At 36.9% G+C, this 17,936-nt stretch overlaps 1 protein-coding gene across 4 annotated transcripts in view; it reads right to left on the bottom strand.

Moving 5' to 3' along the window:
- The window catches only part of FAM19A5 (family with sequence similarity 19 member A5, C-C motif chemokine like), a 416,638-nt gene continuing 410,669 nt past the window's right edge, over window positions 11,968-17,936 (bottom strand). For 3 of the 4 annotated variants that reach the window (XM_021384677.1, XM_021384681.1, XM_021384682.1), the window contains 2 exons: window positions 15,516-15,608; window positions 11,968-14,178 (listed from right to left, as the gene is read on the bottom strand). Coding sequence is in view for 2 of the 4 variants with exons in the window: in XM_021384681.1 (XP_021240356.1) it covers window positions 15,600-15,608 (9 nt within the window). In the remaining 2 variants the exon portion in view is untranslated. The remainder of the gene's footprint in view (window positions 14,179-15,515; window positions 15,609-17,936) is intronic. The other variant, XM_021384680.1, reaches the window with a different exon arrangement.

Below are 17,936 nucleotides of genomic sequence, written 5' to 3'. Positions count from 1 at the left end.
TAACAGTCCCCTGTATCTCCCTGATTTTCCCTGAGGCTGGTGCACAATAAGGGGACGTGGTATACCCACTCAGTGCCATACTCTATGGCCCAGGTGTCTATGAGGACGTTTCAGAAATGAGTCCCATTATCTGATTGGACTCAATTATTTCTGGAGTGCCATGTCGCCACAAGACTTGCTTTTCGAGGCCAAGAACAGTATATCTGTCAGTGACATGTGTCACAAGATATATCTCTAGCAATCTGGTGGTTGCTTCCACCATTGTAAGCATATGGTGTTTTCCATGATGGGTTTGTCGGAGTGTGATAAAATCCACCTGCCAGGTCTCCCTGTATTTATATTTCAGCCACCATCCTCCATACCAAATAGGCTTTATCTGCTTGGTTTGCTTAACTGCAGCATCATTTTAACATTCACAAATAACCTGTGCAATAACTTTCATGGACAAGTTCACTCCTTGATCCTGAGCCCATCTACAGATTGCATCTTTTCCTTGATGACCTTAGCTGTCACGGGCCCTTGGAGCTAGAAATAATTCACCCTTATGTTGCTGGTCCAGATCTACCTGAACAACTGCTCACCTGGATGATAGCTGAAATCTTTCCACATATCTACAGCTCACCTAGGGATAGGCATCAGGTGGTTGCTGACACATTTATACCTTCTGTCTCTTCTTCCCATTTTCATAATGGCCCTGGTATGGAGTACCTTCTTCCTTACTAAATGACCTGACTTTCAATTCCATAGCTTCTGCTTGTGGATAGAGGCAACAGATACTAGTTTGGTTTGGTTCTCTGGTTCAGCTACAGAGCCTGGCACAGGGATTGGATCAGATCCAAAGAAATAGTTTCAGACTAAAAGAGGAGAGATTTAGATTGGATATGAAATATATATAATGAAAAAAGTTTTTACAATAGGCATGGTGAGGCACTGGAACAGGTTGTCCAGAGAGGTGATGGATGCCCTGTTCCTGGAGACATTCAAGGTCACACTGGACTGGGCTCTGAGCAATCTGATCTAGCTGCAGATGTCCCTGTTCATTGTAGAGGAGTTGAACTAGATGATCTTTAATGGTCCCTTCCAACTCAAATGATTCTATGATTCTACAGTTTTGAATATCCCTTCAGACACTTCAGGTCAGCAGTCCTGGTTCTGTTCCCTCTCAACTCCTTGTGCCTTCCATTTCCCCTACTGGCAGGACAGTACAAGAAATGTCCTTGGCTCTGTAAGCACTGCTTAGCAACAGCTAGAAACATCAGTATGTTATCAAATCGTTTTTCTCCTAAAGACAAAACATGGTATCATACTAGACACTATGAAGAAAATCAACTCTGTCCCAGCTGAAACCAGGACACATATACTTACATCAAAACATATTGCACTGTGTGTCCATGGCAAGGTTTTGGCAGTAGAGGGGCTACAGGTGCTCTCTGTGAAGAGGAAGGACTGGGACTGCCCTGTGTCAGACACAGTTGGTTCCAGCTGACTCCAACAGCCCCACTGCAGGGCACAGCTGGGCCCAGAAGCCAACATGGCAGTACCTGTATGGAAATTTATTTAAGAGAGGATGAAATATGCTACACGGGTAGTGAAGAGTGAAGAAAATATTGCGAGAATCAACTCTGTAAACCTCTAGGTCAAGGGAAGGCAAACTGGGAGAAGGTGCTCCAGGTGCCTGTTGGAGCAGATGTCCACACTGCAGCCCACACTTGAGCACTGGATAAGCCTTGAGGGAGCTGCAGCCTGTGGAAGATCCATGCAGAAACAGGCTTATTCTGATGTATTGCAGCTCATGCTTGACCAAGGCAAAGTCTGGGCAGAAAGGAGCAACAGAGGGGACTGACCACAGACCCCCATTCTCCAAACCCTCAAATCATTCAGGGAGGGAAGTGAGGAGTTCAGAAAGAAGGAGTGAATTTGAGCCTTAGGATGAAGAGGAGAGGAAAGGTGCTCTTTTTATATTTACTTCTTGGTATCCAAGCTTATCTTAAATGGAAAAAAAAAAATGTTCCCAAGCTGAGTTTGTTTTGCCTGTGATGGTTAATTGATAAGCTAAGTCCCTATTTCTGTCATGACGCACAAAGTTTTCATTCTCATTTTCTCCCTGTGTCCTATTGAGGAGAGACAGTGAGAAAACAGCTGGATGGATGTCTGGCTTTAACCCACCACAAATTCAAAATACCAGTACTATTATTATCATTACCAAGGACAGCAATATTTTGGTACACATTGTCAGTACGTACGCAGAAAGGCATTTTCTCTGTGAAGAGTCTGCGGTCTGCAGTTTGTAAGTGTACCTTCAGAACAGGATGAAATTTAAATCACATTAATTTTGTGAATTGTATCATAGAAGAGGCCAAGACTAAGTCTGCCAGGCCAGAAAAAGCCCCACATGTTACAGGCTAAACATTTCTCCCTTTACTACACAAAACATATTGATTATAGCTTCTCTGAATTTGTTCACCTATGTTGCTATCATAGGTCCTGATTGTAAAGGAGGCATAATCTGTGAGAACGAGTAAGACAGTATATTCAAACCAGACATAGTGCCATTTACAATGTATATATAATGATATATATACAAGATAGCATATTTAAAATAGTCAGTAAAATATTTAAGATAATGTTATACCTTACTTGTGCTCTGCTTCTACTTGTTAGTTATCCATTTTTCACATGATTTTAACCTAAGAAAAAGGTTCTAATCAGGGACTATAAATGGAAAAGGGTAACGTTCTTTTACCTCATGTGATATGTATTTAGTACCTTGTCACATTTTCAGGTAGCAGAAAGGTCCGGTTATCTTATTATGTAATGGTGTTTTGGTGTTCTCAGTTGTAGCTCTGAGGTGAACTTTTCATTACTTGCACACTTTTAGCTCACATACACTTAGGCCCTACTAATGGGATTAGAGAGCTGTGATGATTCATGACAGAACGTATATTCTCTTGTAGATCTTTGCAGGACTTCTGTTAGCATTAAAGGGAGTTACACACCAGAGGAGCAAAGTCTATTAATACAAATAGCATCTTCCACAAACAGCCTTCTAAACAGCAATTTAAGTATCCTAAAGCTCTCTAGTTGTTCAAGAGAAATGACTCTGATGTCAACACTTCAGCAGTGGAGATTCATCCATTCCTCCAAAAGCACTCACAAGAGACGCTAAAGAAAGGACTTTTTTTTTGTTTTAGTTAGTGGAAATGTCTTCCATTCTTGAGCCTATTAGCTTGTAACAATAGAAATAATAGGAGCTGAGACAGGTCTAGAAAGTTTAATTCTCTTCTTGTGAACTTCAAATTTAAAAAGGGAGTTCAAAAAAGCAATGACAAAAGGGTATTAAAATTCATGAATGCCAGTATAATATAATTTTGATCTGCACAGTTTTTCAGGGATTGTTGTCAGTTTCTATTCCACTGTTAGCAATCATTAACAGCAAATATGACAGATACACTAATGAAATCGATTTGGTCATGTTATCAATTTAATTCGAAAATGTAACCCCATTTTATTACCATGTAAGTTATAAAGCCTTATAGGCTAATGTCATCTGTCATTGTAAGAGTTTTCTGCTAGAATTATTAATAATTAAGTGTAGGCTTATTTTATTTTATTTTACAATTTGAATTAATTAATACAGTAGTAAGCATTCTGCTTTAGCTCATGTAGGACTGAAGTATTAGTCAGTGCACTCTTGTAAGATAAAACTTTCAGTGAAATGAGTATAGCAATACCGTATTGCCTTTGAACTTGATACATGCTATAGATGAGAAACGGATTACTATAAAGTGTACATTCCCTTCAGCCAGCCCACTCTCTAAGGAACAGATACATTCCTAACGCCCTTAAAACAGATACATTTTGTTGCAAGGAAGTTTCTGAAGGTAAAATGAAGGCATAGTGGTCCTCAGACATGTGTCTCATTACCAGTATTAGTGGGCACTGCAATATATTCCTTCATGTAGAAAGCAAGAAATCTAGGAGCACTGATCAGCTGATGGATCTAGATATGGCTTTTACGTTTTGTTTGGAAAAATAGCAAGCAAAGTTAAATATCACCATTGTAGGTGTTACCAGATGGCATCATCATACACAGACTTCTGTGAATTTTTCTCATTGAGTAAGTAAATGTTTAAATTTAGGAAGACTCTAGCCTCTGAATATAATCTTAGGCATAATCTTAAGAAACTGAATGAGAAGGAAAATCCATTTGCTTTCCATTTTGACTTCCATTTCAAGCAGTTCTTGAGGAAGAGCTGTTTTCAGAGCATCAAAAATCACCATTCGGCCCGAATAGCTGTTTTACAAGCTGAACTGCCTTGATTCCAAAGCCAGGATATCTTTACAAGCATATGGAAAAGAAACAATTTTTTTTTGTGCATATATCCAGAGTTATTTTCACAATTCTTCTCCACAAGATAGCCAAAAAGAACAGTATCAGGCTTCTGGAAAAGCATAATTTTCTTGTTTTAATATGAGGGTTATTCTGAAGAAATATTCCACTCTTTTTTTATTTTTATTTTTTCCCACCATAGAAGGGCAGCTATCATGCTCTAATTTGAGAGTATGCAACCTATTCAAAATCCCCTCAGAGTAGCAAACACCGGACCTACTATCTGCCTGGCGCTGAAGAGCACAGCTGGAAGCAATGTCATGAATTGGACTGTTAGTTTCCACTGCACTTCTTTCTGCCAGAAACCAGACAAGAAGGCAAATCAGGCTGAACAACCTTGAAACAGTTCCCTTAGAACAGCTTGTGGTCACTGCAGTGCAGGTGCTGGCTGTACCTGCACTGCACTACAGGCTGCAACCATTCCTAACTCAACACCAAACTGTAGCTCCCAAAAGAATAAACAGAAGATGAATCTGCCAAACATTCACTCTGTTCAGCTACCTAAGCAGACTACTGTAATCATCATAAAAATAGAAAGTGGCCTTGCAGTGGAGCTGTTTACACACATTTCTTTGGGTAGGCTGACAAGAACTGCTTTCAGTTCATAATATTTTGCTACGCCACAAGGAAGGAGATGTTTCTGAAGCAGAGAAAACTCTAACCTCATGGGTACAATTAAAATAACAGAGATACTAGAACAGCTCTTCTCCTCCCACTTGCTGTATTTAACTTCTAGATATTCAGAAACTTCCTGAGCTGCAAGAAGCTGTATCACTATCCATGTTCAATTCCTAGGAAGAGTCTCCTGTGCAACATGTGCAAGATTTGGCCATTTGCTCTTCTCAGAAACTTCCTGAAACTTTCAATTCTTCTTAATATACATTCAGTATGCTAAATATAACCTGAAATTAAGCTGCTCAGCCATTTCTCATAAGAGCTAATAAAGTCTACTCAGCAATAATGTGAGTGTTTTGGAAGAGAGCTACCAAGAAGTAGCCAATGTACTGGCAAATCATCTTGAAAAAGAGAATAAGATAGCATTAGCAACGATTATCTAAAAAAGGGAAATTTAGACTATTCCTTGGCTACTCAGATTCCATGTCAGCTAAGATCTACTATGAAGATTTTCTCTTCTAGTGGCTTAGTCCATTAAAAAATTTGCTTTTTCACCAAAATGCTTATGTCTGGTCACACCGAGAAGCAATTTAACTCTTCTGGATTTCGGCTCACTGCAATTCTGGGCACATGCTAGGGAACTCAAACTGCACATCACGAATGAGTCCCAACTGTAAATCAAGTTGTTCTCAAACCATATGTTTATGGGACTATATAATACAATGGAAGATTCTGGCAACTATGCACAGGTAACATTCAAGAATGGCTAGTTAGTTCATCCAAAGTGGCAGATGCTGTTGACACTAGAAAGACCAATGAAAGTACCAATGAACTTCCAAAAGATCTGACTGCCTTGTCAATCAAAGGTTGGCAACAGGTATTTCTCATTTGCATCTGATCTCTCCAAAGATCTCAGCCTTGACACCACAACACGGAAATGATGGGGATAACTTGGTTCTGCTTCTGTAGAATTAGGTGTCTGTATAGAAGGTTTTTCTGAGGAAGTTATGAATGTATTTAGCATCATGAATAATAATCCCAGAAATATGCTCCTTAAATTAAACTGAGGCAAAAGTACACAGGGCAGCTACAAATTTTATTTTCTGTTTTAAATAAAGTCTTGATGACCAGGACCTTCCTTTCAGAATTTCAGCAGTCTTTCATATATATTCCTTCTCTTGCTTTTCTCTACATGTCAAGATACCAGACATTACTATATGCATCTTGAGTTACAGTTTTCTGTTTATAGATCAGCCGAATTAGAGAAACCATTATTTCTAAAGTGTGAATAATGTTCTTAAATGCTGTACATAACCTCTGTCCTTTGAAGTTTGTCTTGACTGGTTGGTTAGTTGATTAATTGTTTAATCTGGAGAGACCTAATCTTCCACATGAAAAACTTCCATCTTGAGGCCCTTAAATAGTTTTCCTTTTTTTTTTTTTTTTTGTTTTGTTTTGTTTTGTTTTGTTTTGTTTCCAGCCACAAGGTTCAGTTGTTCTTAGGCAAAACTTTCCACTCTTTCCACATTTATTCCTGCTGTTCCCCGCTTCTTCATACGATAAGAAGTACCTGGAACATACAAACACACAGCCTATAGCTTCTGCATTTCTTCTAGTAGAGTAAATGGACTCAGTTTCAGGGTAGTTTAAAATCTGAACATGATAGTAAAGTAGCTGGGATAGATTCATTATAGTTATTATTATTATAGTAAAAACAATTGCACGAATGCTTGGAATTGTAAGTGTTGTTGAATATTTCTATTGCACATTCTCCTATGATTGTAGTAGACCGAGTGAGAATGAGATAACAAGGAGCTTGGGTGACATTACAATTATTTGTGGTTATTCTAATTTTTGTGGGTGATGGTTTCCTGTGCAAAGCAAGGTCATTATTATTTACTCAGCTAGAATACCTACTCTCCCAGAGCTCACCATTCTTTGATTTGCTTTGAATGGCTTTCAAGTTACATTACCAGTGTTGCACAAGTGTTACCTGTGTTCACTGAAGAACTGCCTTTTTCATCAAATTCATACATACTTTTCTTTAAGACTCCACATACTTTTTTACTGTTTGGTAACAGCATATCAATCAGGCTACTATGTAGTAAAGATGTAGTCTGTGATGCATTTCTGCTCTGAACGCTGCTTAAACACATTAGTGCAGAAGTGACTGTCAAGGAGGACAGAACTGGCACACATTTGTTTTCATCAGTCTATGTGGACATGTTCTGTACACAGAAGTGTAAATGTCATCTGACATAACAGCATAAATATATTTACCCTAATATTTGCATTACTCATTGTGTTGGGAAGGCCGTCATTACTGAGGCTCTGTAAGCTCCTGTTCTGTGCAGTGCTTTTGTACTTTAACAAGTGGCTCAGTTTGCTACAACAAACCTTTCAGTAGCACCTCCACTACCCAGTAAGTCATTTCAGATGACAGCTGATGTCAATATTTCCTGCCACTAAAATCTCTGTCTTACATGGCAGACATGTAGTTTTGCCTGCGTAAGAACCTGTACTAAACTCTGTCCTTGACTGTATAGGAATAAATATAGGCTTCTTCCTATGCAATGAAGGAAGGCAGAGGCACTTGCTGATTGTGATTTAGCCCACTGAGGTAGTAGCTGGATTACTTTGAAAACCTAAATTGACCTATGCACATGCTTACATGGTCTCTTTGATTACATACTTCTAAGATAGATAGCTCTGAAGATTCAACTACTAAAATTTCACACAGTTCTGAAAGCTCTGTAGAACTTTTGCACATTTTCCCTTTTATTACATTTTTGACACATAGTTGCTGTTTTGTGTATATAGGAGGGTTGCTCTGAAAGTAATGCCTCCTATTTTATTATGTTGGTTGGTTACATAAGAGGCTGTTGTTAGTGGTCTGGCAGTAGAAGTTGAACCTTCTTCCCAATATTCCATTACACTTTGTTGTCGTGTGACAGACGGCAGCAGAGGGGCAGTCTGAGAAAATGGCGTCTGACATGGAAGTGTGTATGAAGCAAAGTTGTGTCATTGAATTCCCCCATGTGTAAATACTTGCACCCACTGACATTCATCAATTCTTACTGAACATCTTTAGAGACCAAACAGTGGAATGTTCCAGCAATGTGAAAAACAAACCATGTTCCAGGCAGCCATGCAGATTTTTACAAGCAAGACATGAAGGCTCTTGTTCCTCACAGCTGAAAATGCACAGCTGATGATGTTGACTTTGCAGAAAAAGATCACTGTGTAGATGAGAATTTGCTACATCAAACAGTGTTATTGTGCTCTTTACGTCTGCTGGAAATAAATAAGAGACATTACTTTCAGAGTGACCGACATATATTAACCTCCTCTCCTAATTATTTTACTTTAGCTGTGCTTTACATGTTATTTGTTAATATTTTCAGAAAAGTTGCTTTCTGATTATAAACTGATTAGCTGTACTAACAAACCTTTTTTTTTTTTGCTCAGAATCAGTACACTACATCAGGGTGCTTAACACCACGTTCACTAGCCTGATGTTGGCAACTTCACGCCTAGAAAATTGTGGTCATGGTCTCTCCAAGCCAGATATGCAGGACATTACAAGGCATCTCATACTTTATGACAATAGCTTCATAATCCTAAGAGTCTTCCAATGTCCTGCCTGAACTCTGAAAAAACATACCTAACATTATTTTACCACATGAAATCAGTAGTTTGACCTAGGAACTAAACAGCTTCAAGCCAACAATAATGTCAGTCTCAACAGCAGAACACAACAGCTTTTCCCCTTTTTGAACATGCTCTAAAGTTTAACGTTACTAAGGCCATAATGGGTTTGCTGGAATGACAAATGATACATTGAAATACCTGATTTTCAGTTTTCCATTTTTTTAAAATGATACTTTATGGCCTGTTTTCTCTCTTTAGATCTTCATAGGTCTCCCACACCTTCACTAACCTGTATAATTTATTGATACTAACAAAACATGTAACCTCTGTTGATGGTTCATTCACATTATGAAGAAGTTCAGGAACTTGTATTGATTTGGCCATAGAATGGCTCATCATTAGTCACTGTCTATTCTCACTTACTGCAATTTACTTCCGCTTTTCTCATTTTTCTTAGTTTATTTTTAATTTGTGACAGAATTATTTTTTACCTATTACCCATGGCTCTCAACTTTTAATGGGATTTATATCTCAAAATAAGACAATTATATTATCAGTTAAATTATCATCTCTGTAGTTTAAGTAATATTTCTTTTCTTATTTCCCTGTTTCAATTTTTAGTCCATTTGGCTCCCCTGCACTTATTAAATATTAAAAAGTTAGCTACTCTGAAATGAAAAATCTTTAATCTTCTCTGGCCTTATTTTCAGTTTCCTTCTTGGCTTCTTTTCTTTATTCATGCTCCAACTTGGTATCAGCTGTAGAATATTGTTTTCTGTCCATCTTTATTTGTCAAAGCCCAATCTGAGATTCACTGCTTCAGTGTACCAGTGTACTAAGACATTAGGAAAAACACGGAAGAAAGTATCATAGTTGCTTAGTTGTAACTTCTGTAACTGTGTGAAGTGAAAAAATAAATATAACAAGGCTTCTTTCTCTCAAGGGCGTGAAGCACACACCAACCAGAAAACAGAAGTTCAGAAGCAAATTTACTTCAGGGAGGGCTATGTCATATTTTGCTACATGTGGAAGTTAGCAATATTAAAAATGTTATAGTTATGACATGGCATCAACCAAGAAGAAACATTTGCCTGAAGTGGCTTGACAGTTCTCATGCTCTGTTGACATAATTTCTATTTGAAGAGCATGAAAAATTAATAAAAAATAGCATAATTTATAAAACATGCATAAAATAAAAACGAGAATACACAAGTGATTTTATTTTATGTACCACCTTCTCCAAGCCTTTATAATGACACCGTACTAAGGGACACAGTTTAGCGGGGAAATATTAGTGGTAGGTGGATGGTTGGACTAGATGATCTTGGAGGTCTTTTCCAACCTTTGTATTTTATGATTCTATGATTCTATGATAATTTTCACCACAAAGGTGGCATATGACTTTCATTTGTATTCTCCAAGAGACGTTAACAAATTCTGACCACAAACGTAGTGCTGTTGTCGGGATATCTAAGAAGTGTTTTGAGCAAGAGAAATAACTGTAGCTGCAAATCACTTCTACCTTACTCATTTTGTTTTGCTTTTAATTCCAGTGTTGGCTTGTGGTTTTCCTTTGCACCTTTGACTCAAGCAGCCAGTACTGTGATTTGTCTTTCAAGCAGTCAGTTTATTAGCTTCTAGTTCAGTTGTTCCTCATAACCATACAGGTTCCTCAGTCACAGTGTTGAACTCTTTATTTTCTTCTGGAAACTCTGAGTAGTACTCACAATTGTGATGAATGTCACTTCTAATTCCTAAACTAGTGAGCTAAATTCAACTTTAACTCTGTCTATTCCAGAACTACTTCACAAAATGAAAACTAATAGTAGAAACTCTATTATATACCACAGAGTAAGCCATTCCCAATTGCAGAAAAAAGTCTCTACCATTATGTTGGGCCAGGCGAGGTTCAGGTTGGATATAAGGAAAACCTTTTTCTCTGAAAGAGTGGTCAGGCACTAGAACAGGCTGCCCAGGGAGGTGGTGGAGTCACTGCCCCTCCCTGGAGGTGTTCAAGAAATGTGTAAATGTGGTACTGTGGAACACAGTATAGTGGGCAATATTGGTGGTAGGTGGACAGTTGGACTAGATGATCTTACAGGTCTTTCCCAACCTTAATGATTCTATGATGCTATGAATATGAAGTGCCTGAGTTAAATATTTACACAACAGCATGTGAATATAGTTTCTATAAACAAGTGAATGACTGAGGATATTGCATGGATAAAACCTGAGCTACTCCAAAGAAGAAATGATTTGGGGAGAGACAAAATATAATAAAATCATAATCATGAATTTAGAAAACAATGTGTCACATTGATTGCTATAGTGTGTTAATATCTGCCCCATTTGATATCTCAGATTTTAAACATCTGAACAGTTAAACATTAACAGCACTAGTTACATCTGACCCTGCCTTGGCTAACAGAAGCTATAAAGAAGCTTTTTCAAAAACTGTTTACGGGTTTACTGCATTTCCAGAGCTTGTTTTTGTCTATTATGTGATTTTCTGTATTCTTCTGGTCCCTTTCAAGTGTATTTTGAAAAGTTACTTGTGGCCAAGCTGAGAAATGAAGGCTATTAAGACATTCTCCTCCATGTTTCAAATGCAGCACTGGAAGAGGCACAGAACATAGTTTCAGAAATGCTTATTTTATGTAACTTATTTTTGTAAAATTAGAAGCTCACAATATTCTGAAAACATATTGTTCCTGAGAGACAAACATTTCACCACTGCTCTTAGGCTAGTAATTCACAGCAACAAAAGCAGCTGGTATATTTTGTTTGTTTGAAATATTTTGTAGAGGAGGAGGGAATATAAAAACATTCTAAGTATTCTGATGTGTCTGTTGCACACCAAGGAATTTAACCAATCTCTGATAAACAATCCCAATATTTTTGTCTCTGATATTTTTGTCCAGAGTAGACCATGTAAACAGACGGTATCTTTTGCTGAGTATTTGAGGTACTCAGAAAATAAAGTCAGAACCATGCATGTTCAGAGCTGATTGGAAATGATGAATTTAGATTTAAAGATTATAAATGTCCATTCTTAGATCCTCTAGCGGGATCTGGTTTCCAGAGAACAAATGACTGTAATCTGATCTATAACTAAGCACACCAGAATGAATGTACCCAGGACATGAAAAGTTTCAGAATATGGCCCATGTCCTTGATTTCACATCCCATTGCTAAGTCTTTCCATGCTCATGTCACGCTCAGGGAACAGAAGTCTCACTTATAAAAGGATTTTCTTTATTTTTCATAATTTAGCTGAACCAACACAAAACTGAATACTGTAAAGCAACAAAAATGATGTAACATCTTTAATTGTACTGTGTTAACTAAATAAGGCTACTACACTCCCTTTTAAATAAATCAAAACAGAGAGTTGGTAGAGTGAGGGATCTGGCTCTTGAGGTCTACATATACAGTAAATGTATTAACCATCATTTATTGCATGACATTTTAAACCTGACATTGGTCATTTATAGTGCAGTCAGTCCATAACACTCTTCAAGTGGCTGGGCTTTAATTGCTACCTTGACACTGGTCAAAATCCTAAGATTAAATAATAATTTTGTATATATTTATTTTATTTGAAGACAAAATCATCTATAGTTCATCTTTCCTTCAACTTCTGCATTAAATAAGCAGAGACCTGTATTAGAACAGGCCTTTAAAAAAGTTCTTTAATCAGCTTTTCATTTTTGAACCTTTCATCTATGGTCACTTGAACAATCTCTATATATTTTTCTTTAGTAGCATAGAACTAGCATAACATTAAAAGTTAATTGGAGTATTAGGTAGTATACTTGAAACCATAGTACATTTGCCAGGAAGAAATGAAGCTCCCTTCTTGATTGCATCATACTAGTATGCACCAAACTTACACATAGAAAGGTAAAGTAAAAGGGAATAAATTTGTTGTTGTTGTCGTTTCTCTGTTTTATCACATTTTTCCCCTCTTTGCTGTCTTGGCTAAATTTTTACTAACCAATAATACTGAAACAGGGGGCTTTCTAACAATGAGGTAAACATTGAAAGGAACAGGCTGCAAACAGACCCTTACACTGTACTACATAAATGTAGGGGGAAAGAAAGAGAGAGAAAAACAGAGAGAGAGAGAGAGAAAGAAAAACAAAACTTGCTATGAAGAGCAATGAGTAAAATATTTTACACTCTATTTTTATCAGTACATAAAGACAGAAAAATAAAAATAAAAATAAAAAATGCCTTCCAACAGTGCAATGGTTGAATGCATTTATGTAATATAAACAACATTATTCTTTGCTTTTTCTACACAGTCCTCTCTGGTCATGCTTTACATCCAGAATGTCCCAATGGAAGAAAGCAAACGACACCAGTCACTTCAGAGACAACTGAAGTAATAAAACACAACTTAACTCTGAACCACTTGTCATGACTGTCAGAGTCATCACGTTAATTGTTAAATAGGATTTTCTACAAATATACAACATATAAAAACTGTTAAATATATAACTTTAGGCTTTTCAAAATACATTTAATGATCTCTTTCAAACAAGTGTTACTTTTGTTTTCTCTTTAATTTGCTTTCTGGTGCTAAATGGTGTATCAGATGAGACATAGGCCACAGATGACCAAACATGCTCTTTGCAAATACTGTATTATCCAACTTTAACTATCAAAAATGGAACTGTAGAAGAGGCATGTTTAACTGGTTAAAACTGAAAATGATTTTAGTACGAGAAAGTCAATCTAAGTACAGAGGAATAAAGGTGCCTTGTAGACAGTTTATGTTCTTTTTGTCCCAAGTTTTTCAAACATAGGTCATTTCCTTTCAGTGCTCCATTATGTTCTCTCGAATGTGTCATTTCAAGAGCTGGTCTCTGGGTTAGTTTTTACTGCAGCTTTCCATAGAGACTTCTGCTGGACAACATCTCAGCTTTGTGAAAGCTGGAATCATGTCTTTGTGGAGACCCCCTACAATTTAACAACATAACTCTGTTAACGGTAAGATTGTGTCCACTTTAAAATAGATTTTGCTCTTTGGTCTATTGAATATATTGAAAGTATAAGAAAATAAAAGCAATTCAGACAGTTTAGGGCACAAGAAGAGTTTCTCTTTTGCACCTCAGTGTCCTCCCATAGGCAAAACAGTCTTCTCTAAGGCTGATTGGGATGATACTCTTCATTGTAGCAGACTCTTCAGGTTAAAACGTAGGTAACAGCAAGTCCAGCAGTGGTGTATAACGCAGATGAAACATTAACCATGAACTTTTTTGTATTGCTAATGCCCAAGCATATCTCTTTTTTCTATATTCCTTAGTCCTGCGATCCTTAGTATGGTAGAACAAACTTTAGCTCATGATGTAGAGAAATTATGCTGTCTTTCATGAGATACAGATAAACAGACAGTTGAGTTGATGACATATAATGGATGATGGTCCACAGCAGTGAAACTTGACTAAGTTAAGTAGCTCACACAGAGCCTAAACCACTCCTACGAGGATTCTGTGTTGCTGCATTTGTCAGGAGACCTGTAAACCAATAAAAACAAATGAGTCAATGTCTTCATTTAAAATTTTGGTTATCTTTGCTGTCCATTATTTTAAAATGTTCTGTTCTAAGTTTCTTCAAGGAGACAGTTAATTAATTAGAAGATATTTAGTTTTTACAATGAACATTTTCCCTGAGAAACAGCATATAATAAACCTTTGTTTACATTTATTATAAAAAATAACACTTTAATAGTTATTTCTAATAAATTCATGAATATAAATAATAATTTACAATGAATTCAATGCCTTCTACTCTCTAGCAAGTTCCATGAACTTTCTTTTTCATAAAAATAATACACAGAATGTTCTTTTACCTGCATTAAATTACATATAACAATATCTAATACACACGGATATTAAGATGACTATTAATTTATACATGTAGAATACGATGGAAAATGAGCATGATAGTCATTTATTAACAGTACAAGGATATTTGTACTTGAGGCATTTCTGCCTTCAAGTTTCCATTGAGCGCCAGAGTGCGCCTGTTGTTCTGCACACTAATTTAATCAATACTGCCCTCTAGTGATGCTCTTAAACGTGCAAATCAAATTAATTTAAATAACGTTTATTAAAAGCTGATATAATCTGAAAATTGTTTTAGTTACACAGCAGAAGAAAAAGAGAAAAAGAAAAAAAAAGAAAAGGACAGAAAGGAAATTGGCAAAGGACTGTCAATTTAAAAGAAAACTGGAAAGGAAACTGTTGGAAAGGAAAGAAGCATTGGTTTTAAAGATAAACAACCAAAGCTTCCACTACAGACAAAATAAAAGTACTGGAAGACAACACAAACACAAATGAGAAAGTAATGATTGATTTGTACAACAAGGTGCCAGCTTATAATGCTCGCCCAAAGTATCAGTTTGGAAATGATTTCAAAATTACAAAGACATTGTACAACATAAACCATTTTGAGGTGTATTAAGCAAGAATGATTGTTACAAAATGCAGTTTGAATGTTCAAACGCTATCTTTTGCTTCAGCATCATTCTATCTCCAAATAGGTAGAATTGTTTTTACTGATGGAAATACCATGCATAACACCAGAAAATACTGAACAGTGAATGTGAACAAGCAAAACAAATAAAATCCAATTCACTTAATTCAAGCTGTTATATCAAATTTAGACTTTTTAACCTAATTCTCAGATAAAACGAAAGGCCTGCTTCCAATTTAGTGACAGCTTGAAACATAAGGATCTCTCTCTATATGTATCCACAAATATAGATAGATAGGTAGACAGATAGATAAATGGATATTTTCCTTATAAGGCATAAACTTTATGTCACAGATTTCTGCTTTTGTCCTCTCACCTTTTCCAGGAAAAAACACCCCAGAAATCTTGCACACAGCCTTTCGTTTTCGGACTAGTGATCAGATCTCCAAACCACATGGCCTCAGACAGGCTGAAGGCAAAAAACCTGGATGATTATTGTGGTATATTCCCCTTTTTAAATATACAATCAGCAAGAGAAATTATTTTAAAGATTTCTTTCTATTAGTTCTGTTTCCCCATTATGCTATTCCGTGGGGTTTTCACAATACCCCCCATTTTTCCTCCTATTAGAAAAGAACACACCTTTTAAGGTAGTTTTACTTTTTAAACAGCAAGACACAAAGCAAAAGATTTATGGTTTATTAGGTCTGAAAGTAAACTACTACTGTGTGAAGAACTAGGCTGACTCAGCTCCATCATTTCTGAATTAGGTTGGAATGGCCCAAAGCTAAAAGCAACAGTGTGAACTACTGATGGACTGTGTTCAGTGTTTTCATAGTGTGCTTCTTTACCATACTGGTCCCAGGATAGAGAGAATTCGGGTACAACCACATTTATTTGCAGTTACCTGCTGCTCTGTCATCTCATGGATGACAAAGCAGCTTCCTTCCATTCCTGCTATCCCTGTCCCCAGTTTGCACTTCCTTGCTGCATGAATGTGGTATCAACACTTTAAAAGAAAGAGAGAAGAGGAGAAAGCATTATGTATTTTAAAAGCACTGAGGCAGGGCAGGGAGCAGAACTGAAATAAAGTGATTACAAGAAGAGGAACAGATTAGAGAACAGGAGGTGAATTTACAACTTTGGACAATGATGGGAGAAGATGGAAAAAAGAGGGAAAGAGAAAGGCATAAGTTAGCAAGGGAAGTTTAAGCATCATTTATTAATGAAATTTATTAATGAAAACATGATAAAGAAGAAAGATAGGTAATAAGAACAAGGAGGAGAGAAGGTAGAAGAGAGCATGAAGAGACCATAGAAGAGGGATAGAATGGACAACTACCCTCCCATCTCCTGTTTTTTTTTCCCTTTTATTTCTCATGACACATGTGTTAATCACTCCCCAGAAAAAACATACAGGTTAGGCAAGATGGAAGAGGGGTACTCAAAATGACTGTAAAAAGGACTTATTTGCTATTTATACTAGCAACTCAAACCATAGGAAGTACCACATCTCTGAAATGAAATTCTAAAGAAAAATCATGCTCTTGACGACTATGTGTTAGTAATTTCTACAGTATTAATTAAGCCAATACAGACTGCAATGCAAATTATAAATTAAATAACAATATACACAGAAATGTTTGAAAGCTTGGGCAGGATGTGTCAGCATATTTTCTTTCTTTCTTTTTTTCTTTTACTTAGGGAACTTGCAGCAACAGCAAATTAAAGAGAGTGTGAGTAACAATAACCTAGTAAAAAGTTTTGGTTTTGTCCATCTCTATTAACTGAGTCATGTTAGTTTTGGGCATCTTCGCACAAGTCTCCTTGTTGCTGACTTCAGTGAAGCTGGAAATTCTCGCCAGTGCTTCAGACAGTAGGTTCTGCCTCTTTCTGAAGGAGCCAGAGGTTCTGATGCCACACACTGTACTGCAGTGGGGGAGAACCTTCCCTCCTATCACTTTCTCTGCACAATGGTTTTTGTTTCATTTTGTTTAGTTTTTCCTGAGTTGTTGCTGAGATCACCTTTGCTTCATGGTACATTGGAAAAACTGGCACTCAACAAGTATGTACCAAGAAGTTTATTGCTAATGTATCTCATCTCTCATTCAACTCTCAAAATCCAACATCTGTCGTGGATTCCACCAATAGGAATTTTTCTTCTACCTCAGCTGATAACTACAAGGGAAAATGGGAAAGTTGCCCCTCCCTTGTATTTCATCCTCTTCCATCCACATACCCAAGAGTTCAAAAGCAAGGGTTCAAAACTCCTTGCAGAAAAGCCACTGCAGTGCTTTCTCTCAATACAGAGGCTGAAGAAGTGTACAGTGGCTTCTGGGCACTGATCCATCAAGGCACTGCAGTAAATGGCAAATGATGAGTGACTAAATGCATTTGTCAAAGGTATTTCACCATCATGGTAAAATTCTCAAATGTGAACCCCACTAAGCTCTAAAACACCACGCAGTTCCAACAGTGTTACACCACTTTTGGCATAATGTTGGAAAACTGACAAAAGAATGGGTAACTTGATATTACAGACAAAACAGAGTAAACCAAACAATTACATTCAAACATTCAAATACAGTTCATTTCCTTTGGTACTACTTTCATAAGCTCTTCAGTATGAGTTCCTGCTCTACCACCTGCCTCAGTACATTTATTTAATATCTCTCAGCAGCTTATGGAAGTGATGTGCTGCTGCACTTCAGTTTTTTTCCTACATGTGTTTGTGTTTTGTAACTGTTCCCTGCTGTACATGACAAATCAAAACTAATTATTTTATTTTAAAAGAAAG

The sequence above is a fragment of the Numida meleagris genome, chromosome 1 (assembly GCF_002078875.1).
Source record: "Numida meleagris isolate 19003 breed g44 Domestic line chromosome 1, NumMel1.0, whole genome shotgun sequence".
NCBI classification, from domain to species: domain Eukaryota; kingdom Metazoa; phylum Chordata; class Aves; order Galliformes; family Numididae; genus Numida; species Numida meleagris.
This window is presented reverse-complemented; position numbering and strand designations above follow the sequence as displayed.